This window comes from Danio rerio, chromosome 7 (assembly GCF_049306965.1).
Source record: "Danio rerio strain Tuebingen ecotype United States chromosome 7, GRCz12tu, whole genome shotgun sequence".
NCBI lineage: Eukaryota > Metazoa > Chordata > Actinopteri > Cypriniformes > Danionidae > Danio > Danio rerio.
In genome coordinates, this window is record NC_133182.1 from 75,018,870 (window position 1) to 75,045,941 (window position 27,072).

At 36.4% G+C, this 27,072-nt stretch overlaps 1 protein-coding gene across 2 annotated transcripts; it reads right to left on the minus strand.

Moving 5' to 3' along the window:
* Positions 1-1,339: 1,339 nt before the first annotated feature.
* On the minus strand, positions 1,340-26,590 carry slc1a1 (solute carrier family 1 member 1). 2 transcript variants are annotated; one of them, NM_001002666.1, is made up of 12 exons: positions 26,348-26,561; positions 23,201-23,341; positions 17,444-17,536; positions 16,147-16,261; positions 14,081-14,123; positions 13,893-13,997; positions 13,612-13,796; positions 11,510-11,617; positions 9,253-9,375; positions 6,288-6,482; positions 6,064-6,198; positions 1,340-2,705 (listed from the first exon to the last, which is right to left on the minus strand). In NM_001002666.1, the coding sequence occupies exons 1-12, from the start codon at positions 26,445-26,447 to the stop codon at positions 2,462-2,464; spliced, it is 1,587 nt and encodes a 528-aa protein (NP_001002666.2). In that variant the 5' UTR covers positions 26,448-26,561; the 3' UTR covers positions 1,340-2,461. The 2 variants fall into 2 exon arrangements, with proteins under 2 accessions (NP_001002666.2, XP_073762510.1); XM_073906409.1 differs by lacking the exons at positions 1,340-2,705; positions 6,064-6,198; positions 6,288-6,482; positions 9,253-9,375 and adding an exon at positions 11,305-11,441 and having other exon boundaries at positions 26,348-26,590.
* Positions 26,591-27,072: the final 482 nt, after the last annotated feature.

Below are 27,072 nucleotides of genomic sequence, written 5' to 3' on the forward strand. Positions count from 1 at the left end.
CATCCTGTCTGTCTGTCCGTCTATCATTTTATCTCTCTACCGTTATCATTCTGTCTGTTTATCATTCATTCTGTCTATCCATCTATCATTGTTGCAGTCTACTGTACTATTCTCTCTGTTTCTATCATTCATTCTTTCTGTTTACTGTTCTGTCCATCTATCAAATCCGTCTTCGTTTCTATCATTCTGCCTATTTATCATCATTCTGTTTGTCGAGTTCAGTCATCTGTCCGTCCATCCATTCTTTCTGTCTATCGTTCTATCATTGTCTGGTTATCATTCATTCTGTCTCTCTGTCCATTGTTCTATCGTTCAATTTGTCTATCGTTCTGTCATTCTGTCTGCCTGTCATTCACTTATTTTGTCTAACTAGTTCTATCTTTCTGCCGGTCCATATCCATCCATCTATCATTCTGTCTACTGTTCTATCATTCCATCCATCCATCTCTTTACTGTTCTATTATTCTGTCTGTCTATCATTCATTCTGTCTACTGTTCTATCATTCCATCCATCCATCTCTTTACTGTTCTATTATTCTGTCTGTCTATCATTTCGTCTGTCTACTGTTCTATTATTCCATCCATCCATCTCTTTACTGTTCTATTATTCTGTCTGTCTATCATTCCGTCTGTCTACTGTTCTATCATTCCATCCATCCATCTCTTTACTGTTCTATTATTCTGTCTGTCTATCATTCATTCTGTCTACTGTTCTATCATTCCATCCATCCATCTCTTTACTGTTCTATTATTCTGCCAGTCTAACTCTCTATCCGTCTGTCTGTCTACTGTTCTATCATTCCATCCATCCATCTCTTTACTGTTCTATTATTCTGTCTGTCTATCATTCTGTCTGTCTACTGTTCTATCATTCCATCCATCCATCTCTTTACTGTTCTATTATTCTGCCAGTCTAACTCTCTATCCGTCTGTCTGCTGTTCTATCATTTTATCTATCCATCCATCTATCTACTGTTCTCTTTCTGTCTGTCTACAGTTCTATCATTCTATCCAGCCATCTGTTTGTCCTTCTTTCATTCTATCTATCTGTCTGTCTGCTTGCCTGCCTATATTAGGTCGTGTCATTTAAATACATGTCTGTCTGTTAATTTATCATTTGTGTATCGTTTTATCATTCTGACTGTATTATCTCTACCTAGCCATACATATTATCATTCTGTTTGTCTGTCTATCTGTCTGTCTGTCTATATATCGATCTGTCTATCATCTTCTGGTCTGCCTGTCTATATGACAGATAACTCAAAGACGGTACACAATAGCAGATGAAACTCAATCTCCTTTTGTCAAACATATGAAGACAAAATCATTTTAGAAACCATTTCATGTGTTGACATGTTTGTCTTTATTAATTTGTGAATACACATACAGTACTTGTTGAATCATACAGTATAACTAATCTGACTACTGTACTGTGTAAATACAGTTGTACAATGGTGTGCTTTACGGTGTTAAATCTATTCCCGAACCTCAAACACAAACCATTAATGCTTCACATTGATTGCGTTCTCTCATTTATGATGTAACTCAAAGAATAAACAAATTAAATCCTGTAAAACTGACTTAATGGCTGAAATCGGGCACTGACAACATCACCCGTATAGTCTTTCAGAGTCGACAACACGAGAGAGGAAAAATAATAAAAACCAGTGGCTTGCTGAACAAACTTAAGGCTTGCCACCTTCAGTGTCATGACAAAAAATGATCAGGTTTTCATTCTGAAGGCCATTAAACGTACTCCATATCAAATCCTCATCATGCAATATTGCAAAAGCTTGTATAAAAATGTTCCCAGTCATGTCAACATATTCAATTTGGCACAATTTTCAAACGATAAACGCGCAAAGCTCAAACATTTGGCTTTCGATAGCAAGTGCAAATACAGAACTGGCAACATTTACTGAGTCTGAAACATAATTTGCTTAGAAAAGAAATTCAAAGCAGATTCCGATCACCTTAATTCGGCATTATTCATCTTTTGCATGTGTATAATAACATTAGCAAGTTAGCAACATGCTCTTTGAAATGCGTACTGTACAATAATCTGCCAGGTTCCTTTTGCGCAATATTGCACAAACCTCATACACACAAACTCCAGCTTTTAGTTAGTAGAAAAACAAAGCAAACTGCAGTTAATGAAACAGAAACAGCTTTGCATAATTCAGAACAACATGTTATGATGAGCTATGGAAGCACAGTTTTCTTACGTCCATTTATTTTTTCTTCTCTCTCCGTCTAGCGCACACGTTCAAGTTCAAGAGCGCAGTTGGGGAAATGAAGGAAGGAGAACCGCAAGGGCAGGTATTGCTAATGTCTGCGCTCAATCATGTCCTCTGTAATGACTTGCCGTCCTGGTCATGGCACTGGTTTTTATGAATGGCTCCCACCTCTCTGAACCCTCCCATGGCACATTTTTAGCAGCCACTGACTTCAACTCTTACCTCTAGAACTGCGAGGTCTCGGTGAAGGAAATGGCGTCGCTTTTGTCAATGGTGAACCCGCCGTTGACGTAGGATTTTTTGTCCTCGCACTCGTCGTCGTCCAGCGTAGTCTCGAGGGCGAAGGGATTGGCGGCGTCCACGTCTGACGTCAGGTCCATCCTCTCAAGTTCTCGTTTCGACAGCTTCTGGACGATTCCAGCACCGTAGGCGTCTCCCAAAACGTTGATCATAGTGCGGAAGCGGTCACTGATTTGATTGGAAAAATCAGTTAATAGGTTTTTTTTTCACACTACAGCCCCATGTACAAATTTCATACATGTTAACATATGCAAATTAGATAAATGACATATGCAACATGTATTTAGAAATATTGCAAACGTGACATTTTATCTATATTATACTCATTCATGAATTTTTGCTTTTGCTTAGTACTTTTATCAGGGGTTGCCACAGCGGAATGAACCACCTACTACTCTAGCTTATGTTTTATGCAGCGGAATTGGAAGTAGAAATATATATATATATATAGATGGATAGATGTATACTGTAGATATACAGATAAACAGATGGCTATATATAGGTAGATATAGATATAAATAAAGTAGATGTAGATATATAGATGTATAAATAGATCTAGATTCCGATCACCTTAATTCGATTATATAATATTAATTAATTCTATATATATATATATATATATATGGATATATGTATAGATACTAATATGTATAGGTACTAATGCTAATGGATGTATAGACAACAGATGCAAGTGCATATTTATTTCAGAATTAAAGTTGCATATTTCATATATGTGAAATTCAATTATTAACTTGTTTGCCATATATGGAATTTTCATATATTACTATATATTAGATTTCAATGTGGGGCGCTAAAGGTTTTTTAGCAGGCTGTATGTAATCATTTTTATGTATCAATTGCTTTTTTTTTTATGGCTCGTTTGCACTGTGAGGTACTCTTATGGTAAGCACTTATTTCTGTTTCCACTATTAGTGGTACCAAAATAGTTAACCATACACTTATTTATTTTTATTTTTTAAGGGTGTTTATGCTGCATTCCAAACACAGTCTGAAGTATTCATTTCAGCAGTGAAATGTCTCACTTTTAACCCCATTACATTTCAGTTATTTGCACATCCGTCACATTTATTTTACCACATTTTATAACATTTCATGTATTATTGTTCCAACTATGTTTTAAACAGAATAGAAAATGCTGCATAAAGCTGAATACAAATTATCAAATGCTACAAGCAGCAACCAGTTGCGTAATCAGAATCATATTATTATTATTATTAACATTATCAACAAAAAGTGACTTTATAAACACCAATAAGGATAAATAATGTTTATAAATTTAGTTTTTTTTTTTTTTAATCATGGAAGCTACCATCAGCTTTTGGTTTATTAACTAAACTAAAATGTCAAAAACTAGAAAAAGTTAACCATTTTTTTGTTTTAGTGACATTAAAGTCATGTGACCATGACAGTCACATTTATGCTTCAAAATACAGTAAAATAGCATTATAAACAAATTATGTAGGAATCATAAACATTTGTCGGCCACAGATCTTAGTCATCTTTTCTGCAGTAGTCAAAATGCTCACTGTTCTGAGGCTTTTTTCACTAACTTTATCAAGGAAACCAGTGTGAATCAAATAACATGCATTTGGCCGCCAGTGGAAGTAGGCGATTGGAGTTTCTAATTGAACTTTTAAAGTCTGTGTGAAATCAAAATTTACGATGTTCATTTTGCGAGCACACATTGCTATTTTTTAAGCTAACAATCCATGCAAGTTAATCCACTGAATTGTTTTGTTTTGGTAATCTTCAATCAAAGTCTGCCAATTTGCTTCCTCTTACCATTTGTTGGCTACAAAGGAATGTGCGCAAAGAAAGCTCCGCCCCCCTATTCAATATTCCATTTCAGTTGGAACTTGAAGTACATCAACATACGGACTGTTTTGGCATCAAACAGATACGGTGAGGAGGAGGAGGTGTCTGTTAAGCCTAGTTCACACTACAGGATTTTAAACATCAGCAGATCGCTGTGCTGTTCACACTACATGACTTGACTTTGTCTTTTAATCTCTGTGGTGTTCACACTACGCAACACTCCGTGAACGATCCACAAGAGGGGGGTCACACACTACATGATCTGACAACATCTCATTCCCCATCAGCTCATTCAAGCTACCAAACCACAGCCAATGAAAATTTGAGGGAGGAGTCGTCAGAAAAAGCTGAAGACTATTGGCTGCTTGTGTGCTGATGACATCACTGACAGCGTTTCAAGCTTTGGAGAAAGCATTTAAAAACATCGTCAAATCAGCTGATTTATCAGCGCATTAATCACTCATCTGCAAGGTTTGAGTGGATAGATACACAGAGAGTTTTTAATTTTTGTAATTTTATAACTCTTTGAAATAAAACTAACATATTTATAACACCCTGCCGTTTTCTAACTATCAGTGTATTTCTTTCTGACATTATTTTTTTATTACAAAACAGTAAAGAACTGAGCATTTCTGCCTTAAATTACCATATTGGTCAAAATGACTGCATGCATGTCTGATACTTTTCGCTGTGACTTTAAATATGTGTGCATTTTCTTGCCTGGCAACTTCCTGCTAACATAAACAAAACTTTCTGATGGCAAAAACATCAATTTACTTCAGATATCTTTCAAAACTGCATATTCTGTGCTGTTAAATAGCTCCTGTTTGAAAGTGAAAATGAAAGCCAAGACCTTTAAGTGTTTTAGTATCTTAACTACATATTTATAGGCTGTATTACCAAAAAAGATTATATTTTTAGGGTAATGTGTCATTAAGTATGATGCCAGACATTCAAAGCTTAATTTTAATATCTCAATAATAGCTTTGAATGTAAATATGTTGTGACAATATGGCGTTTTATATGAGAACAGTCAGAATGAGCAGTATGGTAATTCTAATAGTTACAGAATTCTAGTTCCACTGTTAATATAGCCTACTCTCATGTCTGTGCTAACACAGAATGAAGCGAGTGCACCGATGCCCATTCTGACCACAGATCTGAATCACAGATGTTTCTGCTGAGCTCCTGAACACACAGGCATTCAGCTCGTGCTGATATGCTCTCATTGGCTGCAGCTCGTCACTACATCTGACCGCACGTGGGGTTGAGTCGGTCGACTGCTCTGGAATATTTAGCATGCTGAATGTTGGATTTCCGTCTGCGAGGTGTCGGCGACGCGTCAGCGAGCCTTGTTAGTAGTTCACACATAAAGAGCGGCGAGCGCCGAGCACCCGCAGATTTCTTCCCGATCACAGCCCGATCTGTCGGCGAGCTCGTTAGCTTCCAAATCGGGCTCAAATCAGGCTTAAAATCCTTTAGTGTGAACTAGGCATTAAGCTGTAATAACTCTTCCCAAACCCTTTTCCCATCTTTACATCCAATCAGCTTTCAGTAGAAAAAAAAGCCACACCCACTGTTTTCTCATTTAATATTTGTTTCTCTAGGAACTGCCTCACAATACGAAAAAAGAAAAAAACAGTCACAGCTTCCGGTTCATGCAGACTTAAAGCCATAAAATCATACTCACAGCAGCCAATCGACAGCGATGATAAGGGTGACATCATCAGCAGGAAGACCCACTGCTGTAAGAACTATCACCATGGTAACCATTCCAGCATTAGGAACTCCTGCTGCGCCAATGCTGGCCACCGTAGCTGTAATGCTACACAACCGACATATCAAAAAGTATTACTCACACATAAAGCTACTTAAGTGCATTACATCACAGCAACTGGCCTCCATCCCATTCACCTAATGGTAACAATCTGGCCGGCGTTCAGGTCGTAGTTGTTCAACTGAGCGATGAATATAGAGGCCACCGCTTCATACAGTGCAGTTCCATCCATATTGATGGTGGCACCGACTGGCAGGACGAAACGAGTGATTCTCTTGTCGATCCTGTTGTTTTCTTCTGCACACCGGAACGTGACTGGCAGAGTCGCCGAGCTGTAAAAAGCATATTACAGTGGCTTTCTTTCAGTTTTTGTGTGATTGCCTTTCCATTTTTTAGATGAACAGGATTTCAGAGCAGGATTACTATAAACAGCTCAAAAACAGTGATCAAAAGACGAAACATTAAAAGAAAGGCTTCAAAAGAATTATTAATAGCATTAAAAGGGATAGTTCACCCCTAAAATAAACATTTACTCACTGTTTACTCTCGCTAAAGTAGTTCCTAGAACTATTCAAAGGGATAGTTCACCCCTAAAATAAACATTTACTCACTGTTTACTCTCGCTAAAGTAGTTCCTAGAACTATTCAAAGGGATAGTTCACCCCTAAAATAAACATTTACTCACTGTTTACTCTCGCTAAAGTAGTTCCTAGAACTATTCAAAGGGATAGTTCACCCCTAAAATAAACATTTACTCACTGTTTACTCTCGCTCAAGTAGTTCCTAGAACTATTCAAAGGGATAGTTCACCCCTAAATAAACATTTACTCACTGTTTACTCTCGCTAAAGTAGTTCCTAGAACTATTCAAAGGGATAGTTCACCCCTAAAATAAACATTTACTCACTGTTTACTCTCGCTCAAGTAGTTCCTAGAACTATTTAAAGGGATAGTTCACCCCTAAATAAACATTTACTCACTGTTTACTCTCGCTAAAGTAGTTCCTAGAACTATTCAAAGGGATAGTTCACCCCTAAAATAAACATTTACTCACTGTTTACTCTCGCTCAAGTAGTTCCTAGAACTATTCAAAGGGATAGTTCACCCCTAAATAAACATTTACTCACTGTTTACTCTCGCTAAAGTAGTTCCTAGAACTATTCAAAGGGATAGTTCACCCCTAAAATAAACATTTACTCACTGTTTACTCTCGCTCAAGTAGTTCCTAGAACTATTTAAAGGGATAGTTCACCCCTAAATAAACATTTACTCACTGTTTACTCTCGCTAAAGTAGTTCCTAGAACTATTCAAAGGGATAGTTCACCCCTAAATAAACATTTACTCACTGTTTACTCTCGCTCAAGTAGTTCCTAGAACTATTTAAAGGGATAGTTCACCCCTAAATAAACATTTACTCACTGTTTACTCTCGCTAAAGTAGTTCCTAGAACTATTCAAAGGGATAGTTCACCCCAAATAAACATTTACTCACTGTTTACTCTCGCTAAAGTAGTTCCTAGAACTATTCAAAGGGATAGTTCACCCCTAAATAAACATTTACTCACTGTTTACTCTCGCTCAAGTAGTTCCTAGAACTATTTAAAGGGATAGTTCACCCCTAAATAAACATTTACTCACTGTTTACTCTCGCTCAAGTAGTTCCTAGAACTATTTAAAGCATTTAAAGGGATAGTTCACCCCTAAATAAACATTTACTCACTGTTTACTCTCGCTCGAGTAGTTCCAAGAACTATTTAAACCATTTAAAGGGAAAGTTCACCCTAAAACATTTACTCTGTTTACTCTCGCTCAAGTAGTTCCAAGCACTATTTAAAGGGATAGTTCACCACAAAATAAAACTTTACTTACTTTTTACACTCGCTCAAGTAGTTGCTAGAACTATTTAAAGCATTTAAAGGGATAGTTCACCCCTAAATAAACATTTACTCTGTTTGCTCTTGCTCAAGTGGTTGCAAGAATTATTGATAGCATTTAAAGGGATAGTCGACCCCAAAATAAACATTTACTTAGTTTCCTCTCCCTCAAGTGGCTCCAAGAACTATTTGAAGGGATAGTTCACCCCAAAATAAACATTTACTCACTTGTTTGCTCTAGCGCAAGTGGTTCAAAGGATTAGTGATAGCATTTAAAGGGGTAGTTCACCCCAAAATAATAATATACTCAACGTTTACTCTCACTCAAGTGGTTTCAGGAACCTAGTGATAGCATTGAAAGGGATAGTTCACCCCAAAATAATAATATACTCAACGTTTACTCTCACTTAAGTGGTTCCAGGAACCTAGTGATAGCATTAAAAGGGATAGTTCACCCCAAAATGCATCGTTCTTCAAAATATCTTCTTTTGTGTTCAGTAAAAAAAGAAACTCATACAGGTTTGGAACAAATGAAGGCTAAATGATGACTAAATGATGATAATTTTTAATTTAGGGTGAACTGTCCCTTTAAGAGAGTGATCATAACTGACACACGCAATTAGGTTTCCCTTAAGCTTGAATTTTATTTCTAGGACTTGTAGAATCAGCATCGGTCTTATCATGGCATAATTTTTTATGTGACATTCATATGTAGGAGATTTAGATATAAGCCGTTCATTGACGTTTAAAGGTTGTTAAGAGCCCTTGTGTTTATTTTACTGCTTTATACTGCTTTTTACTGCTTTATGCTAGCTTGACCTTCCATGTGAAAAGTATGGTTTAAGATGCCTTTTAAAAAGAGTGCTTATTAAAGAAAATAGGCTTTAAAAGTGCCAAAAGATCGGAAATGCAAGCTCATGTGACAAATTTCACAGTTCACTGCGTTGCAAAGTTCAAGCTTGATGAACTCTGACCTGCGAAATCGCATCACGTGACTGCATGAGACCAATCAAAGATCAAAACATGACCTCTCTGGACAGAAATTTAAAATATGAACCAATCGCTCGCTTTGTTAAATCTCTAAGAACAGCTTTTCTTTACTCAGGCTGACTCATCAAGAAACTTTGGTCCTTAAGTCTGTAATGCACTATGCATAGATTTTTCCTTCCTCGATTTACAGTCAGAACGAGTAGCCGCTAAAGCAGACTCTAGAATATTTATTGACTCACCTTGAGGAAATCATGAGAGCAGTCACCAAAGCCTGCGCCATTCCCAGAGTGAAGGTGAACGGATTCTTGCGCACAAACACAAAGTATATCAGCGGAAGGAAGATGATCGAATGAATGGCCAGTCTGCGAAAGGAAAATATAGTATAATATAATATCACAACCCATTGTGTACACTGCAAAAAATGCTGTTTTGTCTTGTTTCTAGTCCAAATATCTTAATTCTTAAATCAAAAGCATTTTATAGACAAGCAAAAATCAATGTTTTCTGAAATAATAAGGCAAAATTAAGTGATTTTTATTTTTTTGCTTAATCATTGTATAAATGTTTAATAAATAAATAATTATGTAAATATATTAAATAATAAATGTAATGTTTAATAAATAAACAATTATATAAATGTATTTAATAAATAATAAATGCATTAATGCTTAATAATAAATAAACAATTATATAAATGTAATAAATAAATAAATGTGTTACTGAATAAATAATTATGTAAATGTATTAAATAAATAATAAATAAATGTGTTACTGCTTAATAAATAATTATATAAATGTATTAAATAATAAATAAATGTGTTACTGCTTAATAAATAATTATATAAATGTATTAAATAATAAATAAATGTATTAATGCTTAATAAATAATTATATAAATGTATTAAATAATAAATAAATGTATTAATGCTTAATAAATAATTATTTAAATGTATTAAATAAAGTGTATTAATGCTTATTAAATAAACATACAAATGGAATAAATAAATAATAAATGTATTAAATAATAAAATAATTATATACATGTATTAAATAAATAATAAATACATGTATTAATGCTTAATAATAAATAAACAATTATGTAAATGTTTAAATAAATAATAAATGTGTTACTGCTAAATAAATAAATAATTATATAAATGTATTAAATAAATAATAAATAAATGTATTAGTGCTTAATACATAAAAAATTATGTAAATGTATTAAATAAAAGGCAAGGCAGTGGCGCAGTAGGTAGTGCTGTCGCAAGAAGGTCGCTGGGTTGAACCTCGGCTCAGTTGGCGTTTCTGTGTGGAGTTTGCATGTTCTCCCTCCGTTCGCGTGGGTTTCCTCCGGGTGCTCCGGTTTCCCCCACAGTCTAAACACATTCGGTACAGGTGAATTGGGTAGGCTTAATTGTCCATAGTGTATGAGTGTGTGTGTGGATGTTTCCCAGAGATGGGTTGCGGCTGGAAGGGCATCCGCTGAGTAGAAACTTGCAGGATAAGTTGGCGGTTCATTCCGCTGTGGCGACCCTGGATTAATAGAGGGACTAAGCCGACAAGAAAATGAATGAAAATGAATGTATTAAATAAATAATAAATAAATGAATTTATGCTTAAATAAATGTATTTTCAGTTTAAAATAAGTTTAATTCACGTACCCTACTGGCAGATCAATTGACTTGTCAAAAGAAAAAACTCACCTAATTTAAGCGTATTATTTTGTACTTGTCTAGAAAATGCTTCTCAATTTAAAGTACACATAACATTATATTAACCATATTAATTTTGTTAGCTCACATTGCTAGTTTTGTGCTGAACAATTAATCTGTGCATGTAATTAAGAGAAAAAAAGTAGTTTGCCCTTGTGACCTTTAATTGAAATCTGAAAATGCACTTCCTGTTTGTTTTGCTAAATTATCAGATTAGGTCTGTCTGAAGTATCGGGGTGTGGTTAACATACTTAACCACGCCCCCTCCAACCCTCAACTAACAGAAATGGCGAGGAGGTGGTGAATGTTAGGTTGTAATAACTCTCCCCAAACCCTTTTCCAGATCTTTCCTAATGAAATGCCGACTTTACTGCATCCAATCAGCTCACAGTAGAAAAATCAAGCCACGCCCACTGTTTTTTCAAGGTCCCTTGGATTTATAGGAACTCTAGTCTGAACAGCTACCATTTCTTCAGTTTGACTCAGCATTGTTCAACACACACACATATCCTTTCGGTTGATTCCACACGAGTGCAAATGGCATTTGTTTAACTGCAGCTACAGAATCTCCTCTGACTGATGTCCGCTCGCCTATATCACTCAAATTAGTGGGCATTTAGAGTTTATGAAATGTTTTAGCGCATCTGCAGTTTGAAATGTCCTTGGCTCTTATCTGTGCGTGAACAGAGCTGATATGGGAACAGTAAATGGCCAGTCTAGCAGCAGCAGCAGTAAATCCGCTGCTCTCCTAATCAACAAGGGAACATTAGAAAAGCTGCTTCACCCGCTCAGCACCGTCACCATGTACAGGCCCAGCTTCCTGAAGATTTCCCAGTCGTCCACCTCGATGATCTTGGCAGCAATTAGGAAGAAGATGCCGATGGGCATGTAACTGTTAAAGAAAGATTATTACATTTCTTAATTAATGCAATCCCAAGATACTTTTCACGTTTACAGTGAGTCCTGCACGCTGTGGAAAACAAATTGTGGGGGTTTACTGGGTGTAATTATTAATAAAGGTACTAGTTACTGTGGTTAGGTTACTTTTCAGCTGAGATTACTTTTAATTTATAGGTCAATTGATTACATTATTATAATTACTTGAATATGCAAATTCACCAGTTTGTTATTTATTTGATTATAAAGGAGATGCTTTCTCAAGACAGTTGCATATGCCTAAGAAAACAGAGAAATTAGTGCATGTCAATATAAGGGGTATATATATATATTATATAAGTTGAAACCAGAAGTTTACATACACTCTAAAAAAAAAAACATAACCATTTTTTTTAAATGTCTGATGGTAAATCATACTAAACGTTTACTATTTAAGGTCTGTTAGGATTACCTAAATGCCAGAATAATGAGAGAATTTTTATTAATTTCTAGACCAAATAAGTTTACACGCATTTCCTTGGTATTTATTTAGCTTTGATTTTAAACTGTATAACTTTGGTCAAATGTTTTGGGTATTCTTCTACAAGCATCTCACAATAGTTTGCAAGAATTTTGACCCATACCTCCAGACAGAATTGGTGTAACTGAGTCAGATTTGTAGGCTGTCTTGCTCGCACAAGCTTTTTCAACTCTGCCCACAAATTTTCTATAGAATTGAGATCAGGGCTTTGTGATGGCCACTCTAAAACATTCACTCTGTTGTCCTTAAAGCACATTTAAACTAATTTGGCAGTATGCTTAGGGTCATGGTCTGTTTGGAAGACTGCTTTTATTCAAGCCGAAATAAAACAAATAAGACTTTCTCCAGAATAACTAATATTTATTATTTATTTGTTTTGGTTATTTGATTTATTATTTATTAAAAAATAGTATTATCAGACTGTGAACAATTCCTTGCTCTGTTAAACATTTGGGAAATATAAAAAAAAGAAAAAGTCATGGAGGGTAATAATTCTGACTTCAAGTGTGTGTGTGTGCGTATGTGTGTGTGTATATAAATATATAGTTTCTTTTCTAATTTGCAGATCAAGTGCAATTGACTTTGCATTTCAATTTCTACAGTATAAATAGCATAAGTGAACGAATAGATTTTTCCTACCAGCAAATATTAATGTTAGTGAAAGAAACCAACACCAAATATAAAAGCAGACACTTACGCACTATAACGCTGTCACTTATGATTGAACCGCTGAGGAATGTCCAAAAGATAACATTAGATGTAAGAATTGGAGCTGAAAAAATGGTTGCGGATGCAGAATATGGATTGCAATTGCCTACAATTTACAGTTTGTGATCATCATCTTGATTCTGTTCTGTTGATGTATGATCAAATATTCGTAGCTTGAAACGGAGAGAAAATACCAGTTTGTACTGCATTTCTATGGACCTTCCAATGTAGCTGCCATTACGGCCCATTATTTTTTTTGCCCGCCAATTCCCCGCACCGGTCACATCAAACTATCAATTGAGTAACTTTTCAGACAAAGTAATTAGAAAAGTAATTTAAGTACAATTGTAATTAGTAACTACTTGCATGTTTTAAGTAACTTGGCAATCACCTACAGTCAAGCTCGAAATTATTCATCACACCAGGGGTATGAATAATGTCAGGCTGGACTGTATGTGGTTGCTAAGGTGTGGATAATTGATTATTATGCCAGAATGACAGTATTGTTCCTAGGCATAATCATCTAGAAAATAGCAACTATTATTTAATTCATTTATTTTCTGTTGATCTTTTTTTTTATATATAAATTATCGAAATTCTTTGGTCATTTTTGAGCGAGATGCCATTGGTCTAATCCGGTTCTATGATTTATGCCAAGCTAAAAATGTAAACGTGTCTATTTCCAAAGAAAGTGGATGTCATGAAGAATACTAATAGTAATTCTGCCGTTACATGAATGCCTGTAATGTGTAAAAACTGACCACATGATAATCTGAACGATTCGCATTGTGGCCTCGTTCAGAGCATCGAAGAACTCGAGCAGGATTCGTCCCCTTTCTCCCATCTTGCCGATGACCAGGCCGAAAGTCACACAAAATACGATGAGACCCAGGACATTAATGCCATCCGAATATGAGCCCACAATCTTGTAGTCTTTGGTCAAATTCTAAAGCATAAATGAGGCATAAAAAAATGTTCAAAACATTTAAAATAATATTTCGTCTGACATATTTAGCATTCATCTTTTCAGTCCTTCTCTCACCTGTGCAACTGTTGAGATGATGGTGGTGAACGGTGGGAATGCAGTTGCATTAGTTGTGTTTATGCTGGGTTTTGTTGGTTCGATCTCTCTGCGCTGTGTCTTATACTAAAACACAGATGAGGTTTGTTTCAACAAAATATTGCATTTGCATGAAGGAATATTTCTGTTAAAACATATCATAGGTTTACCTGCTGAAAACAGGCTTGCACAAGATTCTCAGGAAACATATTCCTATGAAGAAATGAGAAAAGCAAGTCATATTAAAAAAGTAGTGTATATTAAAACATTTGGACACATAACCTCTTAAGGCCCGGGGTGTTTTTTTACATGCATTTTTTTATTTCTCTTTGCTATTTGGGCTTATTGGAACCTAATTAGAATAAAAACCTAAGTATCATCTTTTAATATGATGTACGTATAGAAAAAAAATGATGTCCATATATGTGGACTCGTGGTCTCAATTTACTGAACACTTTTTTCCCATTTTTTTTCAATGCATATTTTATATTATTTTAATAATATTATTTTAATATTATTAATATAACATTAATATAATTTTTTTAACTTCCTTTACTATCTAAGAGTAAAAACACGATTTTGGATTTTGGACAGTTAAGAGTAGGGTTTGGGACATTTTATATGCTGCAAAACAGTTGCAGGATGACACTGCATGTCTTTAACAAAATATTAAACATTCAAAGTATTTTAAATAGCCACTTAAGAGCTAAAAATGTGCTGTCTACGTAGGTTGTTTCGATGCACAACCTTTTTATTGCAATGAAAATTTTTTCATCACCTATTATTATTATTATTATTATTAAAGTGCCCCTATTATACTATTTAAGGGTTTTTAATTTCATTTTGGAGTCTCTTACAATAGGTTTACCTTCAAAAAGCGCTTTAACTTTATTAAGATACTCATTGCACTGCAGAATTAGCTGTTTTTGCTAAACCTGTCAACCCTCCCGTCTTTCCCAGGATTTTCCCGTATTTTACAACTCTATCCCGCTATCATCATCAAAAAAAAAAAAAAAAAAAAAAGTCGTTATCATATGGACAAGTCCAAATGGAGGACTTGTTCCAAAGAGCCGACCCCGCAACCATACGGGATTAAGGCTGAAGAAGAAGATCCCGCTATCATCAAGGTATTTTTCTGTATTTCTCCCATATTTTTAATCTTTCTGTCAAGGGTGGCAATAAACACTAAAGAGCCGATCCTCCCAATATTCAACCCATACTGCTGAACCATCAGGGGACGCCCCTTGCTCTTAAATGTGAATCTGTTCTGTGCTTTCGTTTTATTTAGGCATGAAAACACTTTGAAATAATGATGAAATGGTGCGATTCCCTTCCTTTCGATTACATGCACCATTGCCCCTCCTATGCAATCCTCAAAACAGTCGGTTCATGTAGCAGTGCGTGACTGTCAGCTGACGCACTCCATAGTGATAAATAGACGCTGTTTCTCAAACGGATTCTGTACACACGATTTAAAGTGGAGCGAAAGTGGACACTCTGGGTTTTGGGTGCATGTTTGAACAGACATATACACATAATAATATAATGGTAATAATATTAATAATATCTAAACGTGTTGATCTTGATGGGTTTTCTTCTAAACACAAATTTTATCTTGTCAAATACTCTCATTATGGATCTTTGCATTTTTAAAGTGACACTATTATTAAATGAAATCAAAAGAAAAATCTAATTAAGAGATCTATGTGCTGCTCTTTAATCTGAATGTTTAAATTATACATTAAAGAACATGTTGATGTGGGGGAGGGGCTTGGGTGTGTATTTCTTATTTTCACATCCTAATGTTAACAGGTATTGTTTTCGCACATGAAATGAAACCCAACTTTCCTCTGATTGGTCAAGTGGCTTAGTCTCTAATGATTGGTTAAGCTTTATTTTAGCTAATCCACATGAGATGATGATGATTATTGGGTTAAACGTTCAGGATAGGACTAAGTTCAATACAAGTTCACAGCGACTCAAACTTTCTTGTTTAAACTACTTATTTAAAATAAGCGTAATCAACACAATTCTTGAGTTTTTTTTTGGTCCACTTAAGTTAACTTAATTGATTTGTGTTGGTTCAACATGAAGGAATTGTGTGGAACCCTGCAGTTTTTACAGTGCATGATTCTTTTACAAACATTTGTGGAAATCGCATTAGTGATTGGGAGGAAAGTGGAAACTGTATGTGATCTTTCTATAATACAATTGGACAATGGGATGCAATTTTTACCTAATAAGGTCCAGTAAGGTCTCAACGGTGGTCACATTTGGAGTAGTTCCTTCTCGGTCGATATTATCAGCACTCTGAGAGACCCCAGGTTTAATAGTCATCACAAGAACGATTCCTGTCGAACACAACATCTTAGTTAACTACAATTTATGACCTTAAAGGGATAGTTCACCCAAAAAATAAACATTTTCTGTTAATTCTTGTTGATAGAATTAGGTGATTGCGTTATCAGCAAATGGATTACAATCAAACTACATTTGCAGATGCGTAGAGATCTGACCAGGCTGTGGATCAGGGCTAATAATACACTACCTAACAAAAGTCTTGTCACCTATACATGTTTTAGGAACAACAAATAATAACTAAACTTCTAGTTGATCATTTGGCATCAGAAGTGGCTTATATGAAAGGCAAACACCTCTAGATTACGCTTATTTTACCAAAATAAAATATGATCACGCCTTGATTTTAAATGATTTAATTAGGACAGTAAGGTCTGACTTTGCTTAGACAAAAGTCTTGTCACTCAACAGAAAAAATGTCCAGTATAGAATATAAAGTCATGCTGCAGTGAAACAAGAATGAATATTGTGTCTGACTCCATCATGAGCTTGGAGGACTGCATCCATACATCTCTGCAATTACTCAAATCACTTATAAAAATCACTCATTTTTATAATTAATAAAGTCATCTGGAAAGGCAAAGAAAGTGTTCTTGCAGGACTCCTAGAGTTCATCAAGATCCGTTGAATTCATCTTTAATGCCTCTTCCTCCATCTTACCCCAGAAATGCTCAATAATGTTCATGTCTGGTGACTGGGCTGGCCAATCCTAGAGCACCATGACCTTTGCTATCAGTAACTTAGACGTGAAGGATGATTTGTGAAATGTGCCAGAGTGATTGAGAAAAACTGTTAAGCTGACGTGACCATTTTCATTTTGGGGTGAACTGTCTCTTAAAAACGTGTAGATTTTAGTTTTTCCTCTGCCGCTTTGATACATTTCTGAGAGAATTGAAAGTCTCAAAAAGCAAGCAAAATAATCTTGTTTTTCCTTTTGACATAAGAATATTTAGCCTGTTTTGAGGAAAAGCGCTCTTAATTTTGGCATATTGCATCTTAAAACAAGAAAAAAAAATTATTTGTCCAAAAAATGCTCAATTAAAGAATTTTTAGATATTTGGATTAGAAACAAGAAAAGCTTTGATTTTTAATTTATTTATTTTAATTTTTTTGAAGGAAAATTCAAGAAATGTATCAGAGCGACTGAGAAAAACTGTCAAGTTGACATGACTCACCAAGAATGACGGCAATAATGGTGGTGGAGATGTAATAAACCACTGCACGCAGACCAATCCTGCCCGACACCTCAGAGTCCAGCGCTGCCACTCCTTCAGGAAAAATAAAGGCCACGGGTTAACACCGTTTATCCATTCTCCAAATGACCCACTTAATCTAAACTAAGAAACGATAACCAATGCAAGTTACATTGTAAAAAGATCCGCCTATACTGTGCTTTCCTAACGGCCGTTGCCCTTGACATGGGCTTAGACATTATCAGCAACATAAATCATTATCAATTCAGCACTGACAACGGGAAAACATGCAAAAACATTCCAGTCAGGAAAAACACTAGAGCTAGATTATGAAGGATCTTTAAACTGTGCCCTGGTTTACATTTTGTAGTGGTTTTTTGTGTAACTAGATTTATCAAGGCAAACTTTGAGGTTGATTTGAGAGCCTGGAATTTGAAATAAGTTTAGGTTGAAAACAATTAGATAGATAGTTAAATGGATAGAGGGACGGACTGATAGATAGATAGATAGATAGATAGATAGATAGATAGATAGATAGATAGATAGATAGATAGATAGATAGATAGATAGATAGATAGATAGATAGATAGATAGATAGATAGATAGATAGAGGGACGGACTGATAGATGGAAAGACTGACAGATAGATAGATAGTTAGATAGATAGATAGACAGACAGATGGATAGACAGATGGATGGATAGATGGACGGACTGATAGATAGATAGACAGAGAGACAGATAGATGGATGGATGGATGGATGGATAGAGGGACGGACTGACAGATAGATAGATAGATAGATAGATAGATAGATAGATAGATAGATAGATAGACAGACAGACGGATGGATAGAGGGACGGACTGATAGATAGATAGACAGATGGATAGACAGACAGATGGATAGATGGACGGACTGATAGACAGACAGACAGACAGACAGATAGATGGATGGATGGATGGATGGATAGATAGAGGGACGGACTGACAGATAGATAGATAGATAGATAGACGGATGGATAGAGGGACGGACTGATAGATAGATAGACAGACAGACAGACAGATGGATGGATGGATAGAGGCACGGACTGATAGATGGACGGACTGATAGATAGATAGATAGATAGATAGATAGATAGATAGATAGATAGATAGATAGATAGATAGATAGATAGATAGATAGATAGATAGATAGATAGATAGATAGATAGATAGATAGATGAAAGGATGGATGGATGGATGGACAGACTGACAGATAGATAGATAGATAGATAGATAGATAGATAGATAGATAGATAGATAGATAGATAGATAGATAGATAGATAGATAGATAGATAGACAGACAGACGGACTGACGGACTGATGGACGGACTGACAAATAGATAGATAGATAGATAGATAGATAGATAGATAGATAGATAGATAGATAGATGAAAGGATGGATGGATGGATGGATGGATGGACAGACTGACAGATAGATAGATAGATAGATAGATAGATAGATAGATAGATAGATAGATAGATAGATAGATAGATAGATAGATAGATAGATAGATAGATAGATAGAGGGACGGACAGATAGATAGATGGACAGATTCTAGCCTACTAGCATGTCTGTAGTATGATTTACCACACTGTTAGCATGTTATCACTCCAAAATATTATGTTTGTAGAAATCCTAGCATGCTTTACCATCTTTATAGCATGTTTTAGTTAATTGTGGATTTTAGTTTATCGTTGATTGATGGCAAGTTTTAGGCTTAACTGCCAATCAGTCAATAAAAATGTTAAGTGTGCTGATATAATCACAGATGCTAAGTTAGCTTGTTCGACTATGACGTCAATGTACTGCCATTACTGCGTAATCGCAAAAATAAACTCATTTTTGCTGATCATCAGTGATAACTGTAAGTAACTTTATTGCTTTTGCAGGAAGACATGATAAGAACACTGGATTGTCTTTCTATGTGGACTTAACACACCCTAGAAATGTACACGTTACCTGGCAAATGTCAAATATTAAGGAGTTAGTAGGCTCTTCTGCTAAAGAAAAGTTTAGAAAAATAATTTGCCACTTAGTTGCAAAGTTACTTTTCTGTCTGAACAAGCAGCTCGCGAGTTAAAAACGTGGCCTAGTTGCAATGTAAAGGGAAACACTAAAATTGAAGCACTACTAAATATTTTTGTGTCCTACCACTGAACTCTAACTCCAACTAAAAATGTAGGGATGCCTCTGCCTGTGTAGTATAGCAATAAAGAGATGACTGCAAGATTGACACTCTTTGTGTCAATGAAAACTTATGTTCAATAAATACCTACTTTTAATTAAAACCCCAAATCAGCAAAAGTTGGGACAGTATGGAAAACGCAAATAAAAAAAAGAAAGTGGTGATTTCTAAATTTACTTTGACTTTGCATTTCATTGCAGACAATACAACACACATGTAATCTGTTCCTCATCATTAAAAAAGATAAAAAATCCAAACAAACACTTATTCCAATTTTGGTTCTTGCAACAAATAAAAAAAAGTTGGATCAGTAAAGCATTCAGCACTTTGTAATGTTGCCATTCTTTTTCACAACACTTAAGATGTTTAGGGGCTGAAGGCATCAAGTGATGAAGCGTTTCAGGTGTTATTTTGTCCCATTCGTCCTACAAACAAGTCTTAAGGTGGGCTACAGTATGGGGTCTTTGATGTCATATTTTGTGCTTCAAAATGCACCACACATTCTCTATTGGAGACAGGTCGGGACTGTAGGCAGGCCAGTCAAGTACCTGTATCCTCTTCCTCCGCAGCCAGGACTTTGTAATGTGTGCAGAGTGGAAAACAAGGCAGCATATTGTGCTCCAAAATCTCATATGTACTTTTCAGCATTAATGGCGCCACCAAAGAAGTGCATGTTACCTTCGCTATGGGCACTGGCACAACCTCACCATGACAGACCCTGGCTTTTGGACTTGTTGCTGGTAACAGTCTGGATGATCCTTTTCTTCTTCGGTCCAGAGCACACTGCATCCATTTCTCCCAAAAATGCTGATTCTTCTGATCACAATAGATGTTTACATTGTGTGACGGTCCATCCCACATGCCTCAGAGCTCAGAGAAGTCGATGACACTTCTGGACACTGTTAACATAGGGCTTCCATTTGGCACAGTACAGTTTTCACTGGCATTTCTAGATGTAACTATGTATTGTGATACTTTACAAAGGTTTTCCAAAGTAGTCCTGAGCCCATGTGATGATATTACTTCTAGATGAATGAGGATTCTTGATGCAGTGCCGCACTGAAATTCCTCCAGATTCCATGAAGCTTTTAATGATGTTTTGCACTGATTTTATCTTTTTTTGAGGAACATTAGTGACGTGACGTTGTGCGCCGAGGCTTCGAAGCATGTATCAAAAAAACGATACATCTCGCAGTGAAGCAGTGTACCGGAGCTTGATTCGTTTTGGCATCATCACGTGATCAGTGACGTCCGAAGCTTCATTTTTGCCTATACCCACGTGACTGCTTCGAATTTTGATTCAAAGGTTTAAACACCCTCATATTAAAGTGTATAGCGAGAGATTAGGCGTCGATTACATACATTTGTTTCAAAGCACTGCACCAGTCCCACACACCAGTAATTAAACTAAAATACAATAGTAATTTTTAGTAAAAAGGTTTTGAACCATACTAAAGTGTATTAGCGTATTTTTTTTACAACTATCTTTAAAGAAAACCACCGCATATCGTAGTGTTGTGTTTAACAGAGACCATCTGGTGAGTGCAATATTGAAACATCATTCACATGGCCTCCTCCTAGAATACTCACCTCCCATGCAGGAATCGCTGGTTCGATCCCCACTTGGAGCAGGACCAATTGTATTATGATAAACTTTTAAATACCTTGGATTTTACTACAATCATCAGTTGTGTAATGTCATATATCTTATGTAAAACTACAGTAATTGAGTAATGTGTTTATATTACTGTTGTTGTATTACTACATGAATGAGTTGGTCAGTTGTGAACATTTGACATTATGGCAACACAGTGCTTTCCCACACTTTCACCAGAAGAGGTCCTCATCGAGCTCTGATTTGGAAAGCTTCGAGTAACGAACCTTTTTCCGATACAATTGAGTCGAGCGCTTCACTGGTTCAGAAAGCTTCATTTCACCATCACTAAGGAACATTGCTTTTAAACATTTCAATCATTTTCTCATGTTGGCAAACTGGCGATCCTCGGCTCATCTTTGCTCCTAAAGGACTAGACCTTTCTTGAATGCTGCTTTTGTACCAAGTCATAATTACAATCACCTGTTGACATCACCTGTTCCAAATCACATTATTTAACCAATTTACCTGATTACTAGCCCTAAAGTGCTCCGGTCCCAACTTTTTTTGGGATGTGTTGAAGGTCTGAATGACAGAAAAAGATGTATAATACAAATGAAATCAAGTTGACCAGAAAACAAACATGAAATATATATATATTTTTTTAATTTCCATTTTCCATACTGTCCCAATTTGTTTCCAATATGGGATTGTATATGCCATTTCCCGGGTATTCCGGTTTCCCCCCACAGTCTAAAAACATGTACATAAGCGAATTATAATAACAATCCCAAACACTTAAGGCATACATACTGATTCAATCAGAACCACCATATTAGCCAAAGCATTGATAAGAAACTAACTGTGGGGCTCTTGAGAAACACCTGATCTCGTATCCCTCCTTATGCTTATTAACCAGGTGGGAACCTTGGGCTCATCTATCTCCGAGCTCAGGGTTCTCTCCCGGGACAGCTTGCCAAACCTGCTATCATAGTCGAGCATTATCTAAGTGTGAACTCTTAAAGGTAAAGTAAGTTAAAATTAAGTAAGGAACAACTACGGACAGGCTGTAGAATAATGCACATCTGGGGTGCTGATGCGGATATGATGCAATGCGTTATTTTTCTAATAAATTAATACTTTTTAAAAATAATTTCTAATAATTTAAATACATTTTTGAACTGTTGTAGCTGTGAAATGACTGAAATCATTCAGCATAGTGATGTGGAAGTGTAATGTGGTCAAAACCTGCCTGGAACTACTTTCGCCATTCGTTTGAATGATTATAATGTCCCACTTCAGCTCTTCTAATTGGTCCACTGGTTTGGAACTGACACTGATGACATCTTTTAATGTGACACAGCAGCTAAAAAAACGTGGTGCTCATGTGTGCGAGACATTAAAAGATGCAGGACGTGAGCGTGACCTCCATCAAGGACGTGTTTAAATTAAAAACAATAGCGCATTGGAAAGAAAAACACATTCCGTGGGAACAGCCCCTTGAAATGTGCATCAACCAATCAGAATCAAGCATTCCACAGCTCAGAGTGTAAATGAAATTAAATATTCAAGGCTGTCATTCCGAAGGTGGCTCTGGACAACAGCAGCATACGGTCAAGATTTACAACCACTCATAAATGAAGATACTGTGATGGGCTGACGAGAGACACACACACACACACACCTAGAGCTGTCTTTAGGGGGACTTCCAATACACGCAATGGTTTTTATACAAACCCCTACCCCAACCCAACATATAAACAACCCTCACAGGAAACTATTTTCATTATGTGTGATTTATGGTCTGTTTTCTTCATGGGGATCCAAGAATATCACTACATGTACACAAAATGTACTAGTATCTCTGTATTCGTGGGGACATTTGGTAAAGAATACAAGGTAAACGCACACACACAGATACCTGTTATCATGCTGGAGACGATGAGAGGCAGGATGACCATCTTTAGCATTCTCATCAGGATTTCTCCAGGGAAGCCAAAGTACTGCTTCTCCAGCTGGGTCAGAGAGGTGTAGTCCCGCACCACCACACCAAGACCAATCCCTGCAACAGAGAGTGACGGCAGACGGCACACTGACTGCAAATCCAGCTCTTAGACTCACTGAATCTTCAGGACGACAGTACAATGACAGTAAGGCTTGTTTAATTAAAACTACATGAATGTTGAGCGTTACATATAATATCTCCACATTGTAAGGATTTGAAATACTGACAACAGTACTGTATGAATATATTACAGAACAAGTTATGCAAAAAAATCACCACAATCATAATGTTTTCTCTCAGTCTAGTGAATACATTAAGCGAATAATCAACGACTGCTGCTTAATTGCCTCACCGATCAGCTCGGAAATGCCTAATAGAGCAATAGTGAGATTTTATTGGACAGTCTATCAGTTCTGAGCATTTTGCCAAGCATTAAACCGTTAATGTTTTGATGACTAAGCCTTCACAAACTGGCCTGCTGCGTGCACTAATAACTATTTACACCATGATTACTTCCAAGATATTAAGCTCACGGTAGCTATCATGAAGTGCTCGCTAGAAATGTAGAAATGTAAATGCGTTTGTACACTTATGCGCAATTGGTCTGAGAGAGATGACATTTGTTATTTATTTTAATCAAGTGAAACCTATATTGAGTTGGAATTAGGCATGGGATGATAACCGTTTTCAAGGTATACTGTGGTTTGGAAAAATCAAGGTATTAAAACCGCTTAAATGTTTTGCTATACAGTTTCTAAGGTATGTGTAGTGTTTTTTGTGAGTTTTAAGGAAATCTGTGCTTTTGAAGCTAATGAAGAGATTTCCCCCAATGTGTAAAGTGCTTTGAGTGTCTAAAAAAGCCCTATATAAATATAAACAATTAATGAAGATAGTTGAAGTCAATGGTTTGTTTTAATTATGTAGCCTGACATGTTTACTCTTCCAAAATATTACATATTTTATTATATAATATGTATTTTTATTTTATTATATTTCATTATAATATATATTATATAGGGCGAGGCAGTGGCGCAGTAGGTACTGCTGTCGCCTCACAGCAAGAAGGTCGATGGGTCGCTGGTTCGAACCTTGGCTGAGTTGGCGTTTCTGTGTGGAGTTTGCATGTTCTCCCTGCCTTTGCGTGGGTTTCCTCCGGGTGCTCCGCTTTCCCCCACAGTCCAAAGACATGCGGTACAGGTGAATCGGGTAGGCTAAATTGTCCGTAGTGTATGAGTGTGTGTGTGTGGATGTTTCCCAGAGATAGTTTGCGGCTGGAAGGGCATCCGCTGTGTAAAAACATGCTGGATAAGTTGCCGGTTCATTCCGCTGTGGCGACCCCGGATTAATAAAGGGACTAAGCCGACAAGAAAATGAATGAATGAATATATTGTATATTTTAGGAAAGAAATGTTTCCTAAAATTTAATATATTGTGTTAAATGAGGGTAAAAGTTGCTGTTTTTTTTCCTAAGACATTTAAAAAGTAATTATTTTACAGCAGTAAATACCATGAAACCATGATATTTTTATCCAAGTTTATCATACCCTCAGAAACTTATACCGGCACATGCCTTGTTGAAATGCCCAAAAATGAGCAAATAAAAAACAAATGGCACACAAATTACAAATTTAGATAGCTGGAACACACATTCATTCATTTTCTTTTCAACTTAGTCCCTAATTAATCTGGGGTCGCCACAGCGGAATGAACCGCCAACTTATCCAGCATATGTTTGACACACCGGATGCCCTTCCAGCCACAACCTATCACTGGAAAACACCCACACTCATTCACACACATACAGTACGGTCAATTTTAGCATATTCAGCAATTCGCCTGTACCACATGTCTTTGGACTGCGGGGGAAACTGGGGCACCCGGAGAAAACCCCCGCAAACATGGGGAGAACATGCAAACTCCACACAGAAATGCCAACTAACCCAGCAGAGGCTCGAACCAGCAACCTTCTTGCTGTGAGGCGAACGTGCTACCTACTGCACCACCACGTAGCCCACACACACACATATATCTTGTGAGTTTCCTCCAAGTGTATGGGTGTTTCCCAGTGATGGGTTGCAGCTGGAAGGGCATCCGCTGTGTAAAACATATGCTGAATAAGTTGGTGGTTCATTCCACGGTGGCAACCCCAGATTAATATAGGGACTTAGCCGAGAAGCAAATAATTTAATATATATATATATATATATATATATATATATATATATATATATATATATATACATATACATACATACATACATATATATATATATATATATATATATATATATATATATATATATATATATATAATACACACACACACACACACACACACATATATATATATATATATATATATATATGTGTGTGTGTGTGTGTGTGTGTGTGTGTGTGTTTATATTTAGAGCCTCACTGAATATAAATGTCATTTAAAGTTATCTGGTTTGAGAACATGAGAACATTTTTAATCCATTAGTTGGACATTCAAAGGCTCATATATATGTTGCTAATTGCTTTAGGACGTTCACAGGACAAGTTTTCATAATGTTTAAACAAAACAATGAAACAATGTTCCCTCAACGTTTGCATAGCCAAACAGAGTACATTCAAAAATCAGATTTTCATAACGAAGCGTTATCAGGAACGCTTTGTTAGCCGAGGATTTTCCTAAATATTTTGTCATGTCATTGCTTTAAACAGGGATTTTACAGTGTCATACTGGGAGTCTGGTCACGTTTCTCTGTGGCAGTAGTAAAATATCTGGACACACACACACATATACAGACGGACACACACACATACAGATCAATGCCTTCATTCATCACATACACCCATCAACACACCTGCAGATACGTGCATTAAATGTGCAATACTTTAATTAGCCTACTCTTATAGTCAAACCAGCGACTGTTTGCGGTGTAAAGCCATCATGCAGCACCACAGACAGTGAAGCAATAATAAAACGATACATAATTAACGACGAGACGTATTAGAGCTCAACAATGATAGCAACAAATATGCATTGAGAAACATGCTCAATAAATGAACGGTGTCTCTTACCCAGAATGACCGCAATGATGGTTGCAATGAGAATCCAGTTCCTCTTCAGCAAACCCTTCACATCTCTGCTTCTCCGCTCTTTCTTCCCCAGCATCTCCATGATGGAGTTTAATCTGTGAGCAGGCGAGAGAATATGGCGAGGCTCGGAGCTTTGAGACTGACGGTCGACCGGCGGAGAATAATAAAAAACCGAGGCGGTTTACGGTGGAGCTGCTGTCGGTAGAGAGGGAGGGGTGAAGTGATGATGATCTGCTGCTGCTGTTTCTATTTTCTCCGTCTCTTTTCTTGATAACCTTTGCTCGGTCGTTTATATTCATTTCTTTTTCTTCATTTCGCCTCCTCACATGACAAAAAATGAGTTGTTTTAACCAAAACGTTGGGTCAGATGTGGATAAACCCAACAGTTGGGTGAAAAGAATTGTAATTATTGCCCATTATTGACTCATTGTTGGGTTAATACAACACATTTTAGTGTGTTTGAATTCAGACATAGCCCATCTTTAGGCTAATAATATTGCTAAGCCATCCTGATGGAAAAAAATAGCTATGTTTATGTTTTAATGTGTGTTTTATGTGTTCTATAAAAGTCAAACATTTCTTCTTCTCCGTCTCTCTTATTGATAACCTTTGCTCAGTTGTTATTGCAAAACTGACCTCAGTTTTTTCTTCATTTCCCTGCTGAAAAAACAGCTTATACCAGCCTAGGCTGGTTGGCTGGTTTTAGC